Consider the following 24,001-nt stretch of genomic DNA (forward strand, 5'->3'; position numbering starts at 1 on the left):
TTACATTCCTCCTTTTTGCAGTGGAACATCACACTGGGAAATCAAGTTTAAAATACTCAAATTCAAAATTATACTTCAGGCATGACAAGGACGACTTTCCCACTAAATCCATCTGCTAGTTAAGTTGGTAATGGCAGAACCTTTTAGAACAAGGCTGAGAAAATCCACAAAATGGGTAAAAGGTTATGGGGCATCTTCACTATCTTTGAGGGAAGTATGTAACATGCAGTTAGGAAAGAGCAGGCTGACAGACTCTGCAGCCAAGAAGGAGAGACTTGACAACATAGGGGTACCAAACTAGGATCAAGTAGTCTGAGAGAGCAGAAGAGTTGGGGAACTCCTTTCTTTTCTTTCCTTCAGAGGCAAGTTGGCACTGTTACTCAGTAAAAAAAAACACCAGTAAAGACATATGTTACAACAAATTACAGAGTCTCCAAAACCATCTTTAAGCTGTTTACAATAATTTCTGAATTTTTCCATTAATCTCTGCAGCATAGTATTTCATGTACAGTATCAAAACAAATCAACCCCCTATCAGGCATGCAATTCTGCCATTTCAATTTTATATTTCAGTGGCTGAAGCCTGTGTACCTCTGAGCCACATTTAGGACATGTAAAATACATATCATGTAAATAGTTACTTTTAATACAGTAGTAACAAAAAACATGCGAACAGCCTATGGTATGAGGCATTGTAGGCCATTCCCCACATAGTGAACATTCCTTGCAGTGAGCTGCTAATGTGTTTTCACTATTGGAAAGATCTGCAATAGGCAAACACCAAGAAGAAATTTTAAGTTTTAGTTTCTGTACATTAACAAGTGGTAGCAGGTAGATCAGAAATTCAGCAAAGCCATGCCATAAGAGCTCCCTGTTCATGTATTCAAATCCTACCTCACGAACATTTTGCGGCTTGCAAAAAACTGACCTAATTCCTAGAATGCGTTCTGTAAGCGTTGCAAATGTTCCTTTCTGAAGAAAAATCAGAAAATTTAGAAGTTCACAGAGTTTAAGAAGTCCAGCTCCAAAGTTAATATAATGCTTAATTTTGCAGAAAGATTGCATTTGACGATTGCTAAATAAATCATAACATCTTTCTTCCAGCCACCTTCCACCAACAGTGAAAATAAGATACCATAACTTCTGGTGTTTGCTCAGAGGTTGGTATTTCTCTGTCTGAGATAAGTTATTCTTGTACTGAATATTCAGAATAGCCTGTCCCACAGTTGCATTCTTGGAATAGATAGTGAATCTCCATAATATAAGCCATAAAAATGCTTTTACTTCCGGTTCAAAATGAGCCAACACCCCTGGTTTAAATCCATGAAAACAGCTGGTAAACTGGGACCACACTAGTTGTTCCAGGGCTTTGTTTAGTTCAAGAGCATCAAGTTGACTTATTCTGAGCACAGGATTCACAGTCTTTTCGTTTCCAGTGCTGGAGGCCATTTCTTCACAAAAAAACTTTCTAGGAATAAACACAAATAGATTTTACTATAATGAAGCATTTCCTATTTTCATTTTTATTAAAGATAACAAAGTTGTAATATAGCAGCAATAAACAAGAAGTAACAAAAAAGCTTCTTCAGAATGCTGTATTAATGTGCTATTAATATGCTACAATTCCTTTCAAAAAGCTTTAGGTTAAAGTATAAAACCTCATCTCAAAAGAAGTTGTATTAGACTATTTGTCATAAACAGTAACACTTGTATTTCGTTATAGAGAAGAGTTTAACACCTCCCAGATATTTAGTAAACTCCAGAGATTTAGTATTTGACTTAATAAATAAATAAATGAAAATTAATCACTGGGCATAACTGTGAAATTCAATTGGAACTTAAAATAGATGAGAAACAAGAACTGTAAAACTACATGGTGTTTTATGGAGTAATAGGGAAAATGAACATACTAACTAAAATCCAGAAGAGAACAGTGGGGTGAACAGAAAATATTGCCATATGAGTGCTTGAGTAGCTGCAGCTGAAAGGAAAAACAAATTTAAGGATTATATACAGAAAGATATGGATGTAAATGAAAGTGGGAATGATAAAACTTGCTGAATAAAGGCAGTGATTTGTTTAGTTTAGAGAAGAATCATTATATGAGATTAAAGGAATATTCAGCATTCAGACATAAATTATCATACAGTACATCACTGTACATCAGTACACACAGTACATACAGTACATCACTGAAGCCCGCATATATTTTCTAGTGTCTTTTGACAGGTGTGGGATTGTGTTGCTTGTCATGTAACAAATTTCCTGGCAAGATGATTAATGTATACTAGCAACTTCAACAAATGTATACTCTTCTTGTTCAAGCATTAGAGAAAATAAAAATATTTTTTTTAAAATGCTTGGTTTAAATGCTATTATATATGCAATTCTGTAACTAAGAAAATAAATGCAACAAATTGCAAGAGCAAAATATGGATAACACCTCAGTAATGCAAAATTGTGGGGTAACTGATTTATTGTTCCTTTTGTCCACATGAAAAACCCAAAGTGATTTTGGACAAGTGGTATATTTCAGGCAGCGTGCAACATATTTCACTTTCTAAACCAGATTCTTTGCATAACAGACAAGCAAGGGTCAACAGCCTCTGGAGAAAGTACAGAAGAAGGTACTTCAAATCCTTATTTATAAGAGGAAAACCCGCTATAACACAAGACTGCTTTGAATAAAAGATGCCATACAGGACCCTCTATAGAAATGGTTGCTAATGATGTTAATACTAAAAAAAAAAATAAAAAAATAAATCCTCTAAACCAAAACCCTTTGCTGAAACAGAGTGCACCAAAAGTTTTAAAATTCAGTAAAACACATTATTTGTAACAACCCTACTGTTTTCTATATCTATAATTGGTCATGCCTATAAGGAAAATATCATGCAAAGCTAACAGGAATGATGGTTTTGTTCTTAATGTATGTTGTACAACAGTAGCTTCCAATTAACTAAGACTGGCTATATGGGTAGAGCATACAATAACTCCACTCTGTTTCTTTAAACTCCTCTTTCCTCATTCCCAAGCAAAACATGGTTGAAGGTAGTATAACGCCACCTCCTCTGGGCAAACAACTATGCGGTTCCTTGCATCAACCTGCACTGGCCCAGCAAGCCAGTATACATGGGTATACAAAGGCAGTATATCCAAGCCTGTCCCACTCACACTTCTGTCTTTTCTGTAGTAAGCACTGAGGCACAGGAAGTGTGGTTGGAAAGCATTATCCAGTAGCATCCCAGTAACTTACCTCCTCCATTTTGTGACCAAAGGATCAATTCAATCTCTATTGGATCTTGCTGTATCACTGCAGAAACTCCAGTCCCTATGACTATCTGCCCTCCTACCCCTCTTCCTCTCATCCCACTAGCATTTGAGGAACTGCAGCCACTGATAACTGTCTGCTCTGGAACCTGTCACCCTGGTTTAGTGCTATTCACTCATAATGCCTAAAAGTCTAGTGTCTTCTTCACTTCTGATAACACCTCAGTCCCTTCCACTCATTTCACTCCATTCTATTAATTTCATTTACCTTCCTACCAGAGTTCTATACAATTCCCAATACATAAAATTCCCTTTCAAAATCCTAAAGTTATATCTTACCAAATAGTTTCCTTGATCCAAGACTATTTTCCAACATCAGTTCAACCATCTTTTCCAGCTGTCTTCCATTATCTCAGTTGCTATGAGAAATTGCTGTTGTAGATTTCTCATAAATTAAGTGGGCTAAATCTGTGCAAACTTTTTTTCTCCCCAGAATAGCCAGATTATCTAAAGAAACCTCAGCAAGTGAGGAATGGGTCATCAGAAACCTTCTGATGTTCAAGGAAAATGTGTCAAATACACAGGACTATGATGGATCATGAAATCCACAAGAAAACCCATAGATCGCTATAGGCTGGAAGCATTGGAAAAAAGGACATGAGGATTCTGGTAGGCAGCAAGCTGAACACAAGTCACCAGTGCATCCTTGTGGCAATACCGCCTACTGGAGCACATCAGCATGCACATAGCTAGCAGACTGAAGGATGTGCTTATTCCCCTCTACTTGGCATTGGTGAGTCTACACCTGGCATAGTACATCCAGTTTTGCCGTTTCTGTTGATAGTATAAAAGAAATGTCAGACTGTAAAGAATACAGCCACTAATATCATCAGGGAGCCCCAACTCCTGATATAAGAGGAGAGCTTAAAGGAACTCAGATTGTTCAACTTGAAGATAAGGCAGCTAAGAAGTGATCTAACAGTAATCTTCCACTACCTGAAGGTTACGGAGAAGATTAAGTCAAACCTTCCTATGAGTTGCAGTGAAAGAAAGAAGGCAACTGGTTGTAAGTTGCTACATGAGAAAGTCCAGTTGGACATAAGAAAATTGGAACAGTGTCTAGAAGGACTGTGAAATGTCAGTCCCCGGAGATTCTAAAAACTTGACCAAATGATGTCTTAAGCTACTTGTTCTAGCATTGAATTTTCACAGGAGGATGGACTAAATGTTGTAAAGATCTTCCTCAGAACTTGGAGTTTGACCTTCCCCAAAATTTGTGCCTGCGTAATTGATTCGTGACAATACATATTTCTTTCATATCCATGATCCTTTGTAGAACCTTATTTGAAGGAAGTAACTCCAATGAACCTGTCAGTGTGGGTTGGAACTTTGTATACAGAAAACAGGAACCACTTTTGCACCAAGTCCAACCACTTTTTGTTAACCTTTGAAATTTTGCAAACTCCAAAAAGCCTCCTTTTTAAAAACAGTAGAATCAACCCCACATATACTGTTTAACTGTGACATATTTAATGTCTCTTCCTGAATTACCAACTGGCAGATTGATTCAACTTTGAAGTCACTTTTATACAAACTGTATGGAAAAGGAACATCAGACAAAACCACAAAGAACTAATAATAAAGATGTACTCCTTTAAAATCCTTTAAATTATGCTTATAACATTCCTATGTAAGCAGAGCTTTCTTTTTGATGAACAATTAGGTAAGCATTCTCAATTTAAGCAATAAAACCGGGCACTGTTCTGAAGTTCTTTGTTGCTAAGAACACTGAAAGGTTGCCATAGGCCATGGTGTTAACTGGACCCTGCAAGGTACTTAAAGATTACATCCATATAGCTTTGATTTTAATGTGTAAGCATGTTTCAGTGTGCTTACTGTTACATACAGGTTGAAGTGTTATGCTATACACTGTGTTTACTTCTGAACTGATTTAAGGTTCTACTGCACTTACAGGGTAGATAATTACTTCCCAAAGCGAAACATTAAACAGGAAAGTTTGAAAACTGTAGTTTCCTATGAAAAATACCTGCAAATGTCCTAATGATCTGGAAAACAGCACCTGTTTCTTTGAGAGAAGAGGCCTAAATTCTCACCTCTCTGTTTTGCTATAGTAGGGAATTGTCATTATATTCTTTATCTATAGTGCCCATTTTTTCAAATTATAATAAACAAAAAATAAATAGAAGATAATAAAGTTTTCCCTTTTAAAATTACTTCCTCTATACAAAAGTCCTTTCAGAAATTTGTTAGATTTTTCAATTTGTACTGTTTTCACAAATAGTGGTCTAAAGTAGGAATAAATGAGAAACATTCCAGTTTAAAACTAGATAATAAGCACAGCCTGGAAGTGTCAAGACATTTAATTTGTACTTTTTTATGTTATTTTTGCATCCCATATTCTGCTGAGCTACACAGACTATAGACGGAATGTTGGTTTTCCCTCTGTGTTTCTGCATTAAATTCCATTTGTCATGTCCTTACTGTTTTAACTCTCTTATTTGATCTATTTTAATTTTTTTAAACTTAAGAACTCAGAATTGTAGACCCAGTAATGAAAGAGACAAATATCAATGCTCAGTTAATGATGCCATCAGGCTTAGCTTATATGATAAGAACTGAACAGTCAAAAAAATCAGGTGAAGATACAGAATAAACTCTAGGTGTGATTAACTTGTTACATAAATACACTTTAAGACAAAACACTAAAGACTACTACTTGAAAGGTTCTCCCTTGATGTTACACTGTCGCAGAAATTGCATAGAAAAAAATAAAGAACTGCCTCCCAGAAAAAAAACCCCACAGAACATTTCTTTAATAACCTATAGTTTGTCTGTTTTTTTTAAACAAAAACAAAAAAAAGAACAATCCCACTTGTACAGTACACTGTGCAACAAAAAAAAGGTAATTATTGTATATCACCAGGGAAAGAGGAATTTCTTCTGGTATATGTTAGTGCTGTTATCGAGCATTGTACAAATTATGAATGAATATATTTTATTTGGAAACATGTTATTGACAGAAATCTATCAATAGTAATGTGAGTATTGTCAACAGCTTGTCAATATTAATGTAATTATGATTAAGGGGATAACATGGATTTTAGCTATAATACCAAGTAACATCTCCTGCACTGCTGCTATCAATATAAGCATATTATTGACCTGTTCTGGGACTATCAGTATGAGATGTATTACCATCAGGCATATTTGTCAATGCATTCTGCCCACAAAAAATCTACATTTAAATTTACAGGTCTGTAAACTTTGCCTGCAGAAATATACAAATCCAAGTAACCTCTAGGGTGCCATTTTTTCCACAGGGCTATTCCACTGTGGATGAGTAATTAAGGGGTTTCTACTGTCTCAGTGTTACTGCAATCGCACTCCCTGATTATCTTGTGTAATCATTAGAAAATAAAGAGACATACATTATATGCAGAAGCTTCAAAGTATTTTTAAGTATGATTTGTCAAAACACTTTTTGGGAAGCCAAATAAAACTGTATTTTATTGAGTCAAAAATGAACTTTGTTCCTTACTGGTCTAACATAAAATTGCATTTAGGATGCAAGAAGTACTGAGTTCATGATTTAACTATTTTAGATAATCTCTTCTGTGCAGCCAAAACACATAGTCAGAGCTTTGTACATATGCAGAGATAGAATGGACCACAACAGTCTACCTAATACTAACTCAGCATGAACGCAGACTCAAGAATATCTTGACAGATGTTTAACTACCAAGAAAGTCTATTCCACAACTTCTCTAGGTAGTCTATTCTAGTGTTTTATCACCCTAATAATTACAAAGAACCTTTTTCTCATATTCAATCTACAGCATCATTATTACAGAGATGGTTTTCATTCCACAGGAGAAAATGATAACAACGGAGAAGAATTCGCAGTTTGTCTACATTTTCTCAAGAGGAAAAAGCGGTGAGGCATGTAAGGGGACCAACTACATACAGAAGATTTGCCAAACTAGACAATGTCCTGTTTCCTACAACATGCCTGGTATGATCGTCCAGAAGAAAAAAAAGCCACCTTTACTTTTTTCCAGCAGCATCATTAGCATTCACCTTGACGTCTACTGTATCTTCAGATCTTTTTCTGTCATTTTTCTGTCTGAATAATTATTTTCTGTTTTGTATTCATGTATTTGAGTTATTCCCCTTAAATGCAGCGCTTCATACTTGCCTGCATTGCTTATCACCTTGTTGATTTCAAAGATTCTCTCCAAATTCATCCAGAGTATCCTGGATTAAGACTTATGTTCAAAACATAGGAAAAAACAAACCCAAAACTTTCGATCCCTCCCCAGCTTAGTATCATCAGTAACTTTTGTAACTGTGTTCTCTTCGATCATCTAACTCATTAATGCCTCTTCATCTTGACAAGGTACTACAGATAATTACTCTGTAAAAGCAATTTTTCAACTTGATGCTGATAATATCAGCATCTAATGGAGATAGTATCGATATTACGTTTCCTTGGTTTGCTTATGTAGGGAAAAAAGACTTTATTAAAAATAATCAAGCTGTATTGTACCTAAACTTTTCCTCTTACTTACTCATCCTTTCTAAGAGGAGAAACGGATCGAGATTTCTTATGAACAGGTCATGTCAAACCACACTAGCTGGTTCTCTCTTCTGCATATTTTTAGATACAAATTAATTACTAAACTATTACTCCTGCATCTTTATTTGGAATTGAAACCGACAGTTTCAATAATTCCCTTAACAGAAGAATAAAGAGACACAAACACACACACAAACCCATTTTGCTGGCTATTTGCACCCTCTGGGAGATTAAATAAATAAATAAATAAATAAAATCTGTGGTGCCTAATTCCTCAATCATTCTAGGATGAATTTTATTAGGATTTGCCACTTGAGCACATCTATATTAAGATTCCTTAGGCTATTCTTTCTGTGCTTTGGTTCCACTCTTATTTCCTGTCTAAGATTAATTTTATGAAAGTAGCAGGTCACAATATATCTCTTTTACAAAGTATGAAGTAAAGAATCAGTCTTTGAAAAACTGTTACTTGTTCTCCTGTCTTATTTAATAACAGATCTAGCTAATGGACCTATCCCTTTGTGACTCCTCTTACTTAGATTTTTGGACCCTTTTCATTGATTCTTTTCTTGTGCTTTGTAAATTGAAACATTTTATTCTTTGGAGTCACTGATTTTATTTTTACATTCCTGTGCTGTTCCTTTACATTCATCGCTAATCACGTTGCATTATTTTTGCCTGGACAACTGTTTTGATTTCCAGGATACTGAAGAACTCCTGATATATAAAGTCTCTTTAACATTATTATTACTTTTGTTTATCTCAGTAAAGAGAAACAACAGGACATACACCATTTTTTTATCCTTTTCAACAGACTAGATTCTGCCAAGTCCCAGCATTCAGATCTACAGCCCAGGCAGGGGTATGTAGTATGCGGTGTGCATGCTAGGAATCATACCCTCTCTGGAGACAACATCGCTAACAAACATTTCCTCTTTTCTGTTCAGGAGTTACAATGCATTCAGGATTGTGCCTTCAGTGTTGCCCTACTGGGTGCGCATGAGAGAGTGCAAGCGACACCCTTGGTCTAATATCCCTCCTTTTATGTTCACAAAGGATATCAACAGATAGCAATGAAAACTATCTTTCCACCCACCACAAACATGCTGAGATTTTTTATTTTTTTTTTTTAATACGAGGTGGGGGTTCTTTGAGTTGTTTTTGTGGGTTGGGCTTTTTTTGTGTGAAAACATATTCCATTTAATTGTTCTTTTCAGTTACTCTCAACAGCAGAAATTTTAGATGTCAATTTGAAATCAATAAACTTTAAAGATGAGAAATCAAAGTACAGGTATCTAGGTAATTTTAAAATCTTCCTTTACATCAACTCCCATAATAAACACAGAACCTGGACCCCAGCTGCTCAAAGCCTCATGTCTTACCATTAATTCTCATCTCTTTGTTGCTCATCAAGTGCAGAGAGAAATATCCTCAGATCAAAGTCTAACTGGGAGCCCCAACTGTGTTGTCTGTTAATCACTGTAAAATTAACTTATCACTACATCATTACCTCAAATAACCTTACAAAAGATTGATTTTGTATTACTGTCTGGTTTTCTATATACTTCAGTTAAATACCTATCATTTTACAAAGAACATAAACTGATTCTTTAACCATTTGGAATAACTACTAACACTAACTGAAAAAAACAGTAATATATCGCAATCACAGAAAATATTAATTTCCTATATTCCTGGGAGGCAGGACTATTTCTCAAAAAAAGACAAAATAAAGGAAAACACTGAATGACTGACTGTGTAACAAATCAATCCCCTAGATGAAATTAAGATTTTCACTAAGGAGGTTGAGTGAGCAACTAGTAACAAATCCCAGAACCGTAAATGCTACAGTTACATTTAAAGTCCGAAGATCAAGTACAAAACAAAGATACATTCAAATCGCAGGTTGTTTTTCCAACTTTAACTCAGGAAACTTAGATTTCATAAAATGGACTACAAGAGATTAGCCACTGCTGAATGCCTGGAGACAGCAAGAGAACATAACGATAGCTCATTGATTTATCTTCCATAAACTATGTGCCAGAGTCAAAATATTAGGGCTTCAAGTTACAAAATCAAAACCAGCTCAGAACAGCCAGAATTGATACAACAGTAATGAAGAGCAGCAGGAAAGTGCTGCACTGTTAGAAGCTGTACATCAGTCATTTCTGTCAGTATTTGACGGAAACTGAAAATCCCACGTCAGTGTAATACATTCTCTCGATGAATGCTAGCAACCGAGACTACTAGTGGCCACCGCTAAAGATACTCTGAATGCTAAGAGCTCCCACTGACTTCAGAAAAATTTGTGATCAGTTAGCACTCTTAAAAGACATATTAGTAGATACAAACAACTAGGTCTGAAAGACTAATTACTGCGTAACTAATATTTAAAATACTACCTTTTAAAATTTGTGATGTTAAATTTAAGGCTACAAAAGCTCAAAGTACATTTGCATTCCCCATAGAATAAAAGCCACACATAGATTCATCCTACCAACCTTTTGGATGTGGCTCTAATTTTCATTTATTAGAATAAATAAGAAGCATGTAACAAGTCTTATGTTCAGTCACTATTCTTCATCCCATATCCCATTCCTCTTCTTCCCCCATCTTATTTCCTCTTTTTTGTCATCCCTCTCCTTAGTATGTCAAATTGCAAACTCACCTCTAAAGGAACGCATCAATTCTGCTTGTAAATTCCCATCCTCTGCTGTACTAAACGAAATATAGCTGTTGTTCCTTTTAATGAAATCAGTGATAAAAGAATCCAAAAGCTTAACAAAACAAAGCTGCACTGTAACGAGGCTTTCCAAAAAACATGGTTCAAAGAAATCCCTCAAACACTAAGATGAATAGCCAAAATATATGCTAAATACCAGTTCCAAAGAAACAGAGTGTAATAAGAATTCTCTGGAGAAGTGCCTTACATCTACTGCTGCCAGATCAAAATGGTGGAGGGTTTGGCCGGACTAGTTGACCGCAGTTGTGACTGTGATGGTTAACTAGGAAGGAAGAGCCCCTTGCAAGGAAGGGGCAGTATCTCTGACTAAACCAGTATCAGGAGGTGTAAGAGCACAGGAAAGATAAGGATCCCTTGTGCTACAAATGTAGGTCTCAAGTGTTGATGATCACATCAGCAGACGACAGGGAGACCCTTGCATTTGAATAGATTTTGGTTATGATGAGGATATGAGGTTCTTGTAAAAGAACAGATAACAGAGATATAATGCACTGCATGTGTAAAAGTGAAAAAGATATAAAGCTTCGTAGATGTGCCATCCTTTGTGTAAAGCAGGTGAAACATAACACAGAGGCAGAGGTATGCAGCTGTTTCAGAATGGTTCAAAGACAGAACATGAATACATAGTTGTGAGCACAAGGTGGGCAGTTACAGCCATAACTACTCATTTGCTGGTTACTGTTACTTACCTGAAAAGTTGGCCTTATGCCTCCTGACACATGCAATATCTGCTTTTCACTTTTAGAAAGGGCACTGTATATCACATAGCTTTATTTGTCAAGCAGTGGCAATCCCAATTTTATGCATCATTTCCATACCCCTCCTTACCTTTCTTCCATTCGAAACTACCTAAAAAAAAAAAAAAGTCACAACTTAAATTCCCATTTCACAACTGTGTTTCTGTTCTGCTCCTACCTGTCTCATCCATATGAATGGATCACCAGATAGGTATGGAGATGCCAGCATGAAGATTGAGAAGATACGTAGAAGGGATTCAGAAGCAATGCCTGTTCTATATACTCTGATACAATTTACCAGATGACAGAACCCTGACATTTTACATTAAACACCTTAGGCTCATCACTTATGAAGCAGAGTCATTGCCCAGATTTTATTCCAACTTTCTTCCTTTTTACATACATCTGCATACCAAATGCACAGTCATTAATATTGAGCGATATGCAAGTGTAACAATGCTGATACAAGTACTACACTACAGGAACATACAGTCCTTTAACCTTTTATTAGAATTACTTATTAGATGAGAAAGGTGCAAATCTATTCTAAATGCATAGCTAACTCATAATTAACCTCTGTCCACATCTGTACCAAAAGGAGAACTGTAGGTAAAAACAATGTTGCTACAGACTGAATATATTTATGACATGTTAGAGCCAAGAAAGCCCTGCATCAATAGAAAGGCAAGCCTGTTCACTGTCAGTTTTAAGTTTTGGCCTTGTATTATACGGCATAACTTAGGAATAATTAGACCTAATTATAATCAAGAACTCTCAACTGGTGGAATGATAAAGAACAGTATCTGATGTATATGTTTTTAGGCTCATGTTCTATAAAAACATAAGGTGATGCAATTTCTGACAGCCACAGTCACTACCTCCCATCTTCCTTCAACTGCGTATTGCCACCTTTTCTTAGAGACTAGCACCAACACTCATTTGACGCTCTGCTGAACTGTTCTTGCATATTAAACTGGCAGCAAACAAACCTGTCTAAATTTATTCTTCTGCAGATTCAGTACACAAACAGGTCAGCACAGCACCAGGTAAGATGCATACAGTAGCAGTAAGAAGAGCAAGGAAAAACAAGTAGTTATGAAACTGGCTGCCTTTGAATCTCAGTGCCATACTCTTACATCTGCCACCAGTCAACTGCACGATAGAAACCCAAGTCTTTCATTTGACTAGAACTGTTCTTATGGTCTTCAAACCCGACATATTGAATGTGCAAGGATAACACCACAGTACTGTAAATACAAATAATGAAACTTTTTGCTCTCTTTCAAAAATGAAAAGAAAAAAAGAAGAATTATTTGTACAAGTCCGGTGCAGGACTCATGCAGACTTAGAGATGAGAGGCTACTCTCTTTAAATAAGTAACACTATGCAATTCCTTCCCATTCTTACCTTTTTGATATGATTGTACTTTGAAATGTTTGGCATAGACAGTGACTAACAGGGATGCTGGGAAAATTAGATGTGCTCAGTGTCCCCAAATCTTGACAGTTTTATTACTTGGTAATTATGGTAACTTTAAGCACAAGACGGAAGACTGATATGCTTTCACCACACTCTCTTCAATCCTATAACTTCATTAGCATTTTAAAATCCACTAGCACAGTTGCACACACATATTACAAGTAGCAGTTTAGAAGAGGGATAATAATTTCCTTACCAGGCAGCCTGAGCTGTATGCTGTGACAGCTTCTACAATCCCTCTGCAATTCCAACATGAATTCCCCTTCATGATTTAGTTATGCCCCACAGTGTCATGGCCCTATATTAATTTCCTTTCCAGGAAAAGTTCCTTTCTCCTTGCCAGCCCCCTCCAGTGATATCTTCTGTCAGCTCCTCTGCTTATAGAATTAATAATACCAGTTTTGAATGTATTTTTCAAGTTTTCTTAGAATTTAAATTTGGATTATTTCCTTTCTTTTCCAACCCCACTGCCAATATTAGTAAAAACAGAGATGGTGGAGATAAGCAGTGGCAGTGACAGCATTTTTAGAGAGGTTGTTCTCAAGCAGCTACTGATACAAAAACAATGAGTATTAAGAGTGATTCAACTTACTTCTAAAGGCTAAGAACCTCCACAGGTCCTCTCTTGCAGGGAAGGGACGAAGTACCCAGACCCAGTCAGCATCAACCTCAAATCAAGAGTTACACCACTGCCACAATTCCACTCTTCAACATTATGTATTTGTCTTCTTTTTCTCCATCTCAAAGGTTTTTATTTATCTTAATTTTTACCCTTTCTTGCTCTGAAAAATCTGCATTTAGTTTCCTTCTGAAAACAGTCTGAAATAATCTGACTTCCAAATTCCTTGCATTCCACCTTCAAATAAAAAAAAAACCAAACCAAACATCTACCACCATCTCCAATAGAGGCATGTTACAAAGAGATAGCATCCTTTCTGTTTTCCTTCTCCTGAAGATTTTTTGTAAAGTTTAGATGTGAACTGACAATGCTTGTGGATGTAGGTCAGATGCATGGCTGCACAAACCAGTTAGCTCATCTGAGAAGCTGCGGGACAGAGAGACTGCTACCTTCTCTGTCCATGTACAGGACAATCTGACTCATGAGCCTGCAGCTTTTTAGCAGAATGCACCTTTTTTTTTTTTTTTTTTTTTTTTATTTCCTGCTTTTAACTTTACTACTTAAAGAGTACAGGAAGTGCTGTGTAGTAGGTGGTGTTGAGAGCATACTAGTTAAAGTGAGAGTTGCAGCATCACACCTTTTCTCTTCCTCCCTTCAGCAGTCTATGTGAAAAAGTATATATTCCATTATGTCTCAAAAGGAAAAACAACCCAAACGAATCCACCTCCCTCTCCCCACCAAAAAAAATCAACAAGAAACCCGAAACAACATAAGCAGCCTGCTTGAAAACACCATACTGCAGTAACATTCTGCTGCAGTCCAAAAGATGTAACAAGTTGTAGGGGATGTCATTGTTAACTGCAGCAGCAATACAGTGAATATTAATTTATTCCCGTTTTTAGTCATACGCAACTTACCATCATTTAGGTTGGAAATTTAAATTCGGTCCCTGCATGCTCTAAATAATTATGTGAATTCAGATGTTGTTCCTGGAAAGTTAGCATTTGAAAACCAGACCTTGCTAGGGATAAATTTACACTAGGGTATTCTAGTGAAAAACTGATTTTAATTGACAAAATTATCATCTTTGAACTGCACACATTATATGCAAGTGCAAATACATCCTTTTCATGTTTTGTATCTTATGAGTTGTTCAGCTTAGTATATACTAAACATATGTATAAGGCTAATATATTTGTAGACAGTTAAGTGTACTTATGATGTGAAGGACCAATAGATACTTTAAAGTATTTATAGAACAGAGCTGGTTGTGATTTAAAGAGAAATATGCCTCTCGACGCTTGCTGGCAAAGGGGTCTTTTTTTTTTTTTTTTTTGTGTAGTCATTCTAAAGTAGTATGGAACGTTTTCCCTCCCTGAATTTCCTAAGTATGTGTGTGAATGTCCACTAGTGATTGCCAAACACTGCTTGCGTACTTAGTGCAAGTTAAGGAGAAAAAAAAAAAAAAAGAAAAGAAAAAAGAGAGAAATTCTGAGTTCAGTGTTGCCCCCTCTCTTTTTTTTTTTTTAATAACTGTGATAACAGGGCAAGTAGAAAGGGATCAGTGTGTTTATTGTAAGCTTATGAAGTCCAATCCCCACCTGCTAAAGCAGGGCCATGTGGACCCAGTTGTCCAGTACCATGTCCAGACAGCTTTTTAATATCTCCAAGGAGGGAGGCTTGACAGCCTCTTTGGGCAACCTGTGCCACTGCTCGGACAACTTTCAAGTGAAAAAGTGTTTCTTTATGTTCAGGTAAAGCTTCCTGCATTTCAGCATGTGCCTATTGCCTCTGGTCCTGTCACTGTGCAGCACTGAAAAGAGCCTGGCTCCATCTTCTTTGCACGTTCCTGTCAGGTATTTATATACATTAGTAAGATCCTCCCTCAGCTTTCTTTTGTCCAGGCTGAAGAGTCCCAGTTCTCAGCCTTTCCTCACAGGAGTCATCTCCAGTTCCTTATTCAACTTTGTGGCAATTTGATGGACTCTGCAGTATGTCCAGGCCCCACCCATACTGGGGAGCCCAGAACTGGACATAGTACTTCAGATGCGGCCTCACCACTGCTGAGGAGAGCGAGAGGATCCTCTACCACCTCCCTCAATCTGCTGGCAACACTTCTAATGCAGCCCAGGATACTATTAGCCTTCTTTGCCACAAGGGCACATTGGTGGCTCATTCTGAACTTGGTGTCTACCAGGACCCCCAGGTCCTTTCTCCAAAGTTGCTTTCCAGATGGTTGTCACCTAGCAGATACCAGGGCATAGAGCTGATCCTCCCCAGGTGCAGGACTTTGCGCTTTCCATGATGTTTCTGTCAGCCCATTTCTCCAGCCTGTCGAGGTCCCTCTGGATGGCAGCATGACCCTCTGACCTATCAGCCACTCCTCCTAATTTTGTGTCACCTGCAATCTTGCTGAGGTCACACTCTGCCCCATCGTCCAGATTATCAATGAAGATGTTAAACGAAATTGGATTCAGTATTGGCCCCTGGGGTACACCATTAGTTACTAGCCTCCAACTAGACTTTGCACTATTGATCACCACACCCTGGGCCCAAATGTTCAGCAAGTTTTATATTGACCTCACTGTCTGCTCACCCAGTCCATACTTCATCAGCTTCTTTATGAGGACATCACAGGAGACAGTGATGAAAGCCTGACTGAAACAATATCTACTGCCCTCCCCTCATCTACCAAGCAACTCATTTCATTGTAGAAAGTTATCAAGTTGGTCAGTAATGACTTCCCCTTGGTGAATCCATGCTGACTGCTCCTCATCACTTTCTTGTCTTTAGTGTGCCTGGGAATGGTTTCCAGGATTAGCTGCTCCATCAGCTTCCATCATCCTAAGGGATCAAGGTGAGGCTGATCAGCCTGCACCTTCTTGGGTAGTCCCCTTCCTTACCCTTTTGAAGACAGGAGTTACGCTGGGTTTCCTTGTCTTCAGGCACTTCTCCCAGTCTCCATGATCAACCAAATATTATTGAGAGCATCCTCACAGTGATATCAGCCAGCTCCCTCAGCACTCATAGGTGCATCCCATCAGTGCCCAGAGCCTTATAAATGTCCAGTTTACCTAAGTATTCTCTGACCTAAACCTCTTCCACCAAGCATACATCTTCCCTGCTTCAGACTTTCCCCAGGGTTCTAGAATTCCTGAAGGTCTTTGCTAGTAGAGACAGAGGTGAAGAAGGCCTTCAGTACCTCAGCTTTTTCTACGTCATGTGTCACCACAGCCCCTGTCCCATTCAGCCGTGAACCCACACTTTCCCTTGTCATCCTTCTGCTACTGATGTATTTATAGAAGCACTTCTTGTTGCCTTTGACATCCCTCATCAGATTGAACTCCAGGCAGGCTTTGACTTTTCTAATCACATCTCTGTGTGCTCAGATACTGCCTTTATATTCCTCCCAGGTTACCTGTCCCTGCTTCTGTATATATATAATGTCTGAGTTTTTTGACGAGCTCCTTCTTCAAGCATGCAGATCTGCTGACATTTTTGCCTGATTTCCTACTTGGGATGGATCACTCTTGAGCTCTGAAGAGGTGATCCTTGAATATCAACCAGCTTTCCTGCACTCCTCCAGGGCCTTATCCCATGGGACTCTTCCAAGCAGATCTCTGAATGGGCCTGAATCTGCTCTCTGAAGTCCAGGACAACAATCTTGGTTTCTAACACTTAAACTAGGCTCTCAGAGAAAGCAGGCACTAATATCAGTAACTTACTCAGTAAGAAAGATTACATTAGTTTCTGCCAAGAACCATAGAGCTTAAAGGAGACATGAGCTAAACTGGAACAAACATGTTGAACTTCTTTTTTAATAAAGTATTATCTAGATACTCTTCAGAAAAACTCTCTGCCCCCCAAAAATCATAAAATATCTAAAATGTTTTAGAATTCAGATATTAAAATGAACATAGAATCATAGAATTGTCTAGGTTGGAAGAGACCCTCTTCAGTTAGACTGACATTAATCTAGAATGAGCTTATTGGTAATATACGAAGAACACTTCTTATTAAATACAGCACTATCTTTCAATTCAAAAGCTTATTCATGTTTGTTTCTTCTTATTATTGTCTTATTTTACTTATTACTAGAGCACACCATTCTTACAAGCTAATTTAATGAAGTTGTATTTACGCCTAAAACTTATCAGCTACTGTTAGCTTGAAAATTTTTCTTTTTGATCTTGATTCCTGTTCTCACTGAATAAACACAGAAATCACAAGCACAACACTGCTGTGGGATTTGTAAATTTTTTTTTTAAGAGTAGGTCATTACAACCAATATAGAAATAAAGCACGTAGGTAATAAGGTACTTACATTACAACTTCAAATTGCTGACTGCTTTGTCTACTGTTTAATTTACTACTAGTTTTCCTTCAGACATCTGTTCATCTCCTCCCTCCTTTCTTTCCCCCTACTGTCTCTGAACCTCACAGCTTTGAAATTACTTTCATATGTTTAAAAGACTAGGAAAAGGAAAGACATTCCCACTTCCACCCATTTTGAAGACATAATTAAATGAAGTTTGGGTTTTTTTTTCTGAAAGACCATGGGCTTCATTACTATCTCCAGCTACATGTTAATACTGGATTCAGACATTGCTCCCTACCCCTTGATTATTTACATCTTGAAGAGAGATTTATTTTACAATATCTTTTTGATATTGGTAGTATATAGCCATAAACTTGTTTCCTTCCCTCCTTCCCAAATACTCTCTGGGTAGAAGCTTTTATCAATTTTCAGAACTGCCACTTTAAAAGTCTATAAAGGATGAAACACAGGAAAAGATCAAATGTCTTTCTTGACTTGCACCACAGCATTTGATGTCAAAGCACAAATGGAGGTCTTCAGATTAGTAACAGTGTCAAAAACTATCAGAATATAGAAATTATCTTTCCCATTCTATTCTGTGAAGGGTCTGACAAAGTCTTTATATACTACCAACACCTGTTTGTAAGTTTTAATTGAGTTTTATTTAGTCTATCACAAGAACACTTGCTTCCTACATGTCCTGAATCACAGTAAGTATCAAAACCTTTCTGTGAGTCACTACTTTCTCTAATAAAAGAAATTATACCTACAGTCTCTGGCTGGGGGAATAATAAAAGAATCTAAAAAAAAAATTCTCAAAAAAATTTCTCCCCCAAATCTAAACACCCTCCTTCCACAAAACAGACATTCCATGTATCTAGCTTAATCCTAATAATCCACCAACATGAACTGGGGCATACCATTCCAGCTACCTGACAGACTTTTAATCAGTGGGTGGATTCATAATGCATCTGAAGGTCCATTACCTGAGAAGTTAAACTTTTTAAAAATAAATTAAGAGGATGATATTTTATATGCTAGTACTGCTGTGCTAAGAGTTCTAAGAGTAACTATGAGAGACTTAAGCATGAGCTGGTTCGGATACACAGAAGTTCACCACTGTTACTTTACATTTTTCAACATTTCTAACATAAGTAAAAGATACTTTACCACTCATGCAGAGAGATGTTTAATTATTTAGCAATTATATCAAGATTAGAAGTTTCACTAAAGCTTTAATAGGAACTGATTTTCTTCATTTGATGAAAAGGATGATCTCAACAAACAAAAAAAAACCCACTAGTTTGAACCAAAGCAGGCCTAGAAGTCAAAAGGACTAGGCAAAACTCTAAGCAAAGAGTTATTTCGGCTGCCTTGGCCCCAGATTAATGCAATTTCATTATGCTCAGTACTCAATAAATTCACTCAATTCTTACTGTAAAAACTTCAAATACATATACATAACATTGGGGGTTATATATATATAAATTGTCACTTATAAAAATACCCAAACACCCCACCTGTTCCAGACTCCCAAAATACAACCCAGACTGGTACGCAAGAAAGAGGATGTAAATACAAGATCCTTGCAAAACCTTTATAGACCCTCTGTTGGGCAGAGAGGAACCTAATGAAATTCAACAAGGGTAAATGTAGGGTACTGCATCTGGGGAGGAATAACCCCATGCATCAGTACAGGCTGGGGGCTGACCTCCTGGAGAGCAGCTCTGTGGAAAGGGACCTGGGAGTCCTGGTGGACAACAGGATGACCATGAGCCAGCAATGTGCCCTGGCGGCCAAGAAGGCCAATGGCATCCTGGGGTGCATCATGAAGAGTGTGGCCAGCAGGTCGAGGGAGGTCATCCTCCCCCTCTACTCTGCCCTGGTGAGGCCACATCTGGAGTACTGCGTCCAGTTCTGGGCTCCCCAATTCAAGAAAGACAGGGAACTGCTGGAGAGGGTCCAGCAAAGGGCTACGAAGATGATTAGGGGATTATAACATCTTTCATATGAGGAAAGGCTGAGGAACTTGGGTCTCTTTAGTCTAAAGAAAAGAAGAATGTGGGGGGATCTTATTAATGCTTTCAAATACTTAAAGGGAGGATGCCAGAGGGATGGGAAGAGTCTTTTTTCAGTGGTGCCCATTGATAGGATGAGGGGTAATGGGCACAAGCTTGAACACAGGAAGTTCCATCTTAACATGAGGAGGAACTTCTTCACTTTGAGGGTAGTGGAGCAATGGAACAGGCTGCCCAGAGAAGTTGTGGAGTCTCCCACTCTGGAGACATTCAAAACCCGCCTGGACGCTGTCCTGTGCAACCTGTTGTAGGTGACCCTGCTCTGGCAGGGGGGTTGGACTAGATGATCTCCACAGGTCCCTTCCAACCCTGACTATTCTGTGATTCTGTGATAGACAATAGCTTTAAATGTATTCCACTTTCCAATTCACTGACTCTATCAATTACTTAACAATATGGAGAACACTGTAAGCATCATGTTAATTAAAGCATAAATGCATAAGCTATTAAAATATTAAGTTTTTTTTTTTAATAAAAAATAATGCTGCTTTCTGAAGAATATGTTTGCACAGGTAGACACAAACTTCTGACAATTTTTAGCAATAAAAATAATTATATGTTTTACCCAAAAGACAAATTATTTCCAAAACATTACTGCAGTGTATAGGATAGCAAAATATTGGAAGGAATTTTTTTTTGGGGGGAAGGCGGGCAGAAAACTGAAATTAGTTTGAACTAGCCTATTCATGGTGTTATCTCTAAATCACAGCACTGTCTTTTCTCCACATACATCACTACACATACAAATGGTGAGCTATTCTGTCCAAAGAAAGGGTTCATGGAGAATATAACTTTTTAACTCCAAAAAAGTATCCGCACTAGCAACCACAGTAGGCGTTCCAATACTGACATGATCATCTATTTCCATAGTAAATTCCAGAAGAACTAAAATATGTGTCAAATCCCTCTTATACTCTTGATTATGTGCCCCACTCGTCTATTCCATTTCTACCAAAAAATGAAAAAAGCCTTTTTAACGTGTTAATTTATACATCTTATAGGTGTGGTTATCTCTCTAATTCCAGAGCAAGTAACTGAAATTGATGATTTCATGCAGTATGAACAATCTTAAAGGAAAAAATAACTCAGAGGTGAGAACTGTTACTCCCTTCAGTAGTTTACTTGCTACTCTAATTCGTATCTCAGCAACGACACTTTTAGCTGTTTTCCTACTAATCACTTAGATAAACTAGTGATAATGGACATCCAGAAAGTGAAAAACAAACTGCTGATGAGTAGAAACTAAAATATAGAGGAAAACAAGTTTGCAGAAGAAAGCACTGATAAAATAGATCTTCATAAAGAATAAAAATAGTCATAAAGTGAGAACTTTATCAGTAACTGTTGCTGAACTGCATATTAATAACAGCTCCAAAGAAGTTCAACAGGAAAAAACTTCCACTAAAATCAAACAAACGGCCAAATATTTTGGAATCAGACTTTACTACAAACTGGCCATGCTTCACCTTTGACCTTGGTGAACACTTTCCTCTCACTGACAGGTAAAGCTGATTCAAGAAACATGCTTAGGGACTGAAAGTAATATACAGTGCTGTGTTTTTTGGTATGGACTATATCACAAATGGAATTCACCCCTCTGCCAAAACATATTGGCAATTCGGCCTAAATCTACATTCATTTTGTGGCAAACTAATGGCTTGTTACTTACGCTTACAGGCTGCACAAAACTGGATTAACAGAAAGTGGATAGGAGCCTCTGTCACGTTTATCAGTAAGTACCTTGAGGACACCTTGTCACCTAAAGCAGGCTGCTATAGTAAAAGACTTTTGGAGGTGTATAAATGGTTCACTCTCTCAGTGGAACAGCTCAGATTAAAATACCCCTCTGCCAGAATATTAAGCCATTTCCTCTCTACAGAGCATGCTACCATGCTCTGTTCTTTCTTACCTTACACCCTGGGCCTAGCTGGAAACCTTGCAGTCTCTTTGCATACTGAGGAGACAGAACGTCTGTGGGACTCACGAAACTGCCCGGAGCGAGCGTGAGGAGAAACACAAGATTTTATAAAGAGGGAGGGCCTGGAGGAGCGCACGGGATTGACCCAGAGCGGCTGTCCCACCGGCCTTGCAGGCCCGCCGCCACAACCCTGCCAGCCGCCCCGAGCCTGCCGGGCCGCGGGAGCTGCCAGGCCGGGCTCAGTCGAGGGCCGCGACAGCAACCGCCGCACGGCATCAGCGCCACCCGCCGCAGCCCCGCTCGCCAGGGAGGCCGGCGGCACCCCCGCCTCCTCCCGCCCCGCGCCCTGACTGACCTGCGCCGCCGCCGGGCCCAGGCCGCCGGGCCTCTGCAGGGTTACGGGTGCGACGGGCTCGACCTCGAGCCTCCTAGTGAAGGCCTGCGCGGACGGAGCCTCCTTGGGCCACCTCGGGGGTTCCCGCCTCGGCCGCCCCGGGGGCTCTGCCCTCGGTCGCCCGGCTGCCGCCCTTGGCCCACGACCACCGTACCACCAGCAGGCCCCACCGGGTCATAGAGCTAGGTCCCGTTGCCTAGAGGGGCTACGGCATGGACAATAGATAGCGCAGGTAGCCGCCTAGAGTGGCCCTACAGGAAGTACTCTGGGAGATAGAGATGACGCGCTAGAAGGGCTCCGGGGATGGTATCCATGCCAGGGTGAACGGCGGGGGAGGGGTGGGGGTGGGGTGGGGGTTGACTGACAGGCTGCAGAGCAAATCAGTGGCTTGGAGTGAGGATAAGGAGCCAATAGGAGAAGCAGGAGGAGGGGCGGCTCTGGGGTCGAGTAGGGGGGAGCGGGCTGTGGGTCGTTGGGTACGTCCCGGCCCTGTGAGCGGTCGAGTGTCCCGGTGTAAGAGGAGTTGCGGTTGCGCCGTCTTTAACTCGGCGAGCACCGGCAGCGGCCTCTGGCCGCCCGTGTGGCGGTGAAGGGGCTCCCGGGTCGGGGTGGTCACCGAGGGCGGTGCGGGGGCGGCGAGGCCGAGCGCGTTGGAGTCGAGGGCACCCGGGGGTGCAGCCGCGGCTCGTAGCGGGCGAAGGTCTTATGTCGTATTTACTGACAAAATTCACAGGGTTGTGAGAGGAGGGACCAAGCGGACTCGGGAGGAAATGTGGCAACAGCCTCTTAAGTACTGCAGGCAGGTATTTCTCCAGCAGCTTTACACCGGCGCTGCTTGGTGCGTGGTTGGTTGGTCGCTGGCGTTAGTGACAGCCAAGCCCTCCCTCACGGGTCTGAAAGTGTTTTACGTGACTCGGAAGGTATTACTTGAAGTATTACTCGCTTAGGTGAGGAAAAGTGCATGGGAAAGTTGGCCATTATGGTTCTAGAAAGCAAATTAAAGGGGATGCTCGAAAATGTGACTGTATGAACAGGTTGAGAGGACTTTACATTGCTTATTGAACATAAAAAATTAAAAGATACTCAAATAGTGATTTATTTATTGCCAAAAAGTAACTATACTTAATTTTGGTGTATTCATAAATACGGATTCATGGGTGATGTTAAGGGTCCCAGTTCTTCAGATGCCTAGCTGAGGTTATCTGTGCTAAGGAGGCCATGGAGGGATTCCATGGGTACATATTGCTGGATTGTATACCATCTTTTTCTAACTTACAGCTAAGAAATTAGGTAGCACTCTGGACTATTTGTGGGGTCACAAAACAAGACACAGCCCTTTATAAATATTATGATCTTTAAAGAACAGTTTTGTTGGATATTTACATGTCATTTTTCACAATGGCATCTTCAAAACAGATACCTAACTTTGTTAAAAATGAGGAATTCCTCTTTCAGAAGAACTGTTTGAAGTGAATAAGGCTAATACGCATGGCTGATTTCACAAAATGGGAATTAGATCTTTTCATATGAAAACTGCATTTTAAGCAAAATGAGGTAACTGTCTTTTGAGCTAGGAAAGCTCTTTTGTTTCACAGAAGGACATTGTAGTGGAAAGCTTATGACTGCTGATGAAGGAAAAACAATCCCCCCAAAATGTTTAGATAGTCCACCATATACATCAAGGTATTTGGGGCTATTTTTGCTTTGTTTTTGAAGCAAAACCATGCAATCATTTATTTCTGCTAAGGAGTAATTAATTGAATCATGGAATTAATCTATTATCATTTATTGATCATTGCATATTTTATTTAGAAACAAAGAAAGACCACTTTCTTGTGGAGGGCACTG

General features: G+C 39.0%; 1 protein-coding gene across 1 annotated transcript; it reads right to left on the reverse strand.

Moving 5' to 3' along the window:
• Window positions 1-137: 137 nt before the first annotated feature.
• On the reverse strand, window positions 138-22,125 carry PEX2 (peroxisomal biogenesis factor 2). Its single transcript, XM_082479235.1, has 2 exons — window positions 22,115-22,125; window positions 138-1,468 (listed from the first exon to the last, which is right to left on the reverse strand). Exon 2 carries the CDS (start codon window positions 1,447-1,449, stop codon window positions 535-537), a length of 915 nt encoding a protein of 304 aa, XP_082335361.1. The 5' UTR covers window positions 1,450-1,468; window positions 22,115-22,125; the 3' UTR covers window positions 138-534.
• Between the last annotated feature and the right edge of the window lie 1,876 nt (window positions 22,126-24,001).

This window comes from Vanellus vanellus, assembly GCF_965231255.1.
Source record: "Vanellus vanellus genome assembly, chromosome: 2".
Lineage (NCBI taxonomy): Eukaryota > Metazoa > Chordata > Aves > Charadriiformes > Charadriidae > Vanellus > Vanellus vanellus.

Excerpts from the sequence above, each read along its gene's own strand:
- PEX2 (XM_082479235.1), bottom strand. The coding sequence starts at position 1,449 with ATGGCCTCCAGCACTGGAAACGAAAAGACTGTGAATCCTGTGCTCAGA.